This window comes from Micromesistius poutassou, assembly GCF_964030765.1.
Source record: "Micromesistius poutassou genome assembly, chromosome: 10".
NCBI lineage: Eukaryota > Metazoa > Chordata > Actinopteri > Gadiformes > Gadidae > Micromesistius > Micromesistius poutassou.
The window spans coordinates 849,728-852,227 of record NC_140280.1 but is presented as its reverse complement, the minus strand read 5'-3'; the positions used below and the strand labels follow the sequence as shown (position 1 = coordinate 852,227).

At 44.8% G+C, this 2,500-nt stretch overlaps 1 protein-coding gene across 1 annotated transcript in view; it reads right to left on the bottom strand.

Annotated features, from left to right (window-relative positions):
- LOC311353795 (uncharacterized protein) overlaps positions 1-2,500 on the bottom strand; it is a gene marked incomplete at both ends in the record, with an annotated part of 125,423 nt that overhangs the window by 122,019 nt on the left and 904 nt on the right. Inside the window, one exon of the mRNA XM_084473613.1 lies at positions 1,947-2,248. Coding sequence (XP_084329739.1) covers positions 1,947-2,248 — 302 coding nt within the window. The remainder of the gene's footprint in view (positions 1-1,946; positions 2,249-2,500) is intronic.

The window sequence follows — 2,500 nt, the reverse complement described above, 5'->3', positions numbered from 1 at the left end:
GTGTGTGTGTGTGTGTGTGTGTGTGTGTGTGTGTGTGTGTGTGTGTGTGTGTGTGTGTGTGTGTGTGTGTGTGTGTGTGTGTGTGTGTGTGTGTGTGTGTTCTTTCCAGACACAAATACAGAATATGGTACGACTTTGCACCCAAACACACACACACACACACACACACACACACACACACACACACACACACACAGTGGGGTTGTGTGGTCCTCAGCTGTTGTGTTCCATCGTGTCTGCAGACAGGAGGACGGTCTCTCTGTTGAAGGGTTGGTCTCTGGTCAGCCTGCAGACCCCCGTATCACAACTCACCTCTTTTGACTCTCTGAGTTACTGCGCATGGCGTACGGTAATATAATGGATTCTTCTGATTTAAATTGGGTTTGTAAAGTGGCAGGGGAATACATTAGGCATGAAGCTGTACTAATATCCAGGAACCAGGCGACATCATTGCTCTGTACTTCTCACGCCCATAGACCTCTGAGGAATAAGTCCCGCCTCCGAGGCCTCCCGGTTCCCTCGGTCAAATGTCTACGGGGAATAACACGGGGTTTATGAATGATCGTACATAACAAGCTCTGTAGGTGGCGGAGAAGTAAAAGCTGCGTCACGTTTTGACGCACATTTTACATCTCGCTTCGACTGGCTTTTTGGATTGTCGGTGCCGTTAAAGTAGTAAACGATTATAAATGCTATTTTAACGGCACAGACAATCCAAAAAGCCAGTCGAAACCAGATGGAAAAAGTGTGTAGTTCAAAACGTGACGCAGCTTTTACTTCTCCGCCACCTACAGAGTTTGTTATGTACGATCATTCATAAACCCTGTGTTATTCCCCCATAGACATTTGACCGAGGGAACCGGGAGGCCTCGGGGGCGGGACTTATTCTCCAGAGGTCTATGGCGTGAGAGCTGATTCGGTGTCCGGTAAAGCTCCTCCCCCTGATCCGCCCCGGACGTCTTAAGCCGTTGGAACACAGGAGAGCGCAGTGGTGTGTGACAGCCCTAGAACGAATAGAATCTAGAACAAATAGAATCTCAACTTTTAGTCTTGTTAACCAACAAGAGACTCTTTTTATCCACACACAAATTAAGAAGCATGTAACCAAAATAGTTATTTGTCTCATAACTGTGCACGCGCACATGCACAGCAAAAGCGATATTTTCACGTGATCTGATCTACATAAACTCCAAAGTCCAAACCCATAACATTCTGTGACTAAAACTCGCCGAACTAGAGGCCAAAACCCATCAGGAACAACGTCTTTCTCTATAAAACCAAAATCGATGTCTTAACTTTGTTGTTTTTGTCATCAAATGTGTATTTAATCGCATCGCACCATTTTGCAACCTAACCCGGTGGACCCATAAGGTTGGGTCCAGAGGAGATGAGGTTCTTCGTCTTCATCTGGTGTGATTGTGACAGTTTTTCTTCTTTCTTACCAGGATTACGTACTAGGGCTCTTGCAGTGGTGGAGATATATTCTATTCCATTTTGGTATGTTATATATGTTATTTTCAGAAAAAAAAAAAACTAGGCCTAGCATTTTAACACATAGATTACATAGACAACATTTAAAATGATCAAATATTGCAACATTTATTATCTCGGAGGGAATCGCACGTTTAGAGAAACTACTTTGTTCCATCTACAATCATTGTGTGGTTTCTATGGAAACAGGTTTCCAATCGTTTAACCAAGTGTATGTGTGTGTGTGTGTGTGTGTCTGTGTGTGTGTGCGTGTGTGTGTGCCCGTGCATTTGACTTTCCCACTCCAGATTTACGTGACCAAAAATAACATGAGGGTGCTAATCGAGAACGATAACCCGAGGTGAGTATGAAGTTAAATCCTATTGAGCTGCACCTCAAAGCTACACACACCGTGTGTGTGCATGTGTACATTTGCGTGTGAGTGTATCTATGTATGTATGTATGTATGTGTGTATGTATGTGTGTGTGTGTGTGTGTGTGTGTGTGTGTGTGTGTGTGTGAGACCGTGTGTGTGTGTGTGTGTGTGTGTGTGTGTGTGTGTGTGTGTGTGTGTGTGTGAGAGTGTGTGAGCGTGTGTGTGTGTGTGTGTGTGAGCGTGTGTGTGTGTGTGTGTGTGTGTGTGTGTGTGTGTGTGCGTGTGTGTGTGTGTGTGTGTGTGTGTGTGTATGAGCGAGCGCGTGTGTGTGTGTGTGTGTGTGTGAGCATGTGTGTGTGTGTGCGTGTGTGAGCGTGTGTGTGTCTGTGAGTTCCTGCTACTCTACTAATGATTCTGGGGAAACTATGCAACCATAATCATGGGTCAGATTGTTCCAACACTGGGTGTATGTTTCTATAGAAGTGATTATCTATGACTAGACCGTTGAATACGTTCTGTGTGTGTGGGGGTCATTGGACTAAAATACCTTCTTATGGACGTCTTCTTCACGGCTTAACCTTGTAAAATGTAACTGTAGTGAGACAAACCAACCAGAGGGTTAGACAAATGAATGACTAGCCTAAGCCTAACGCC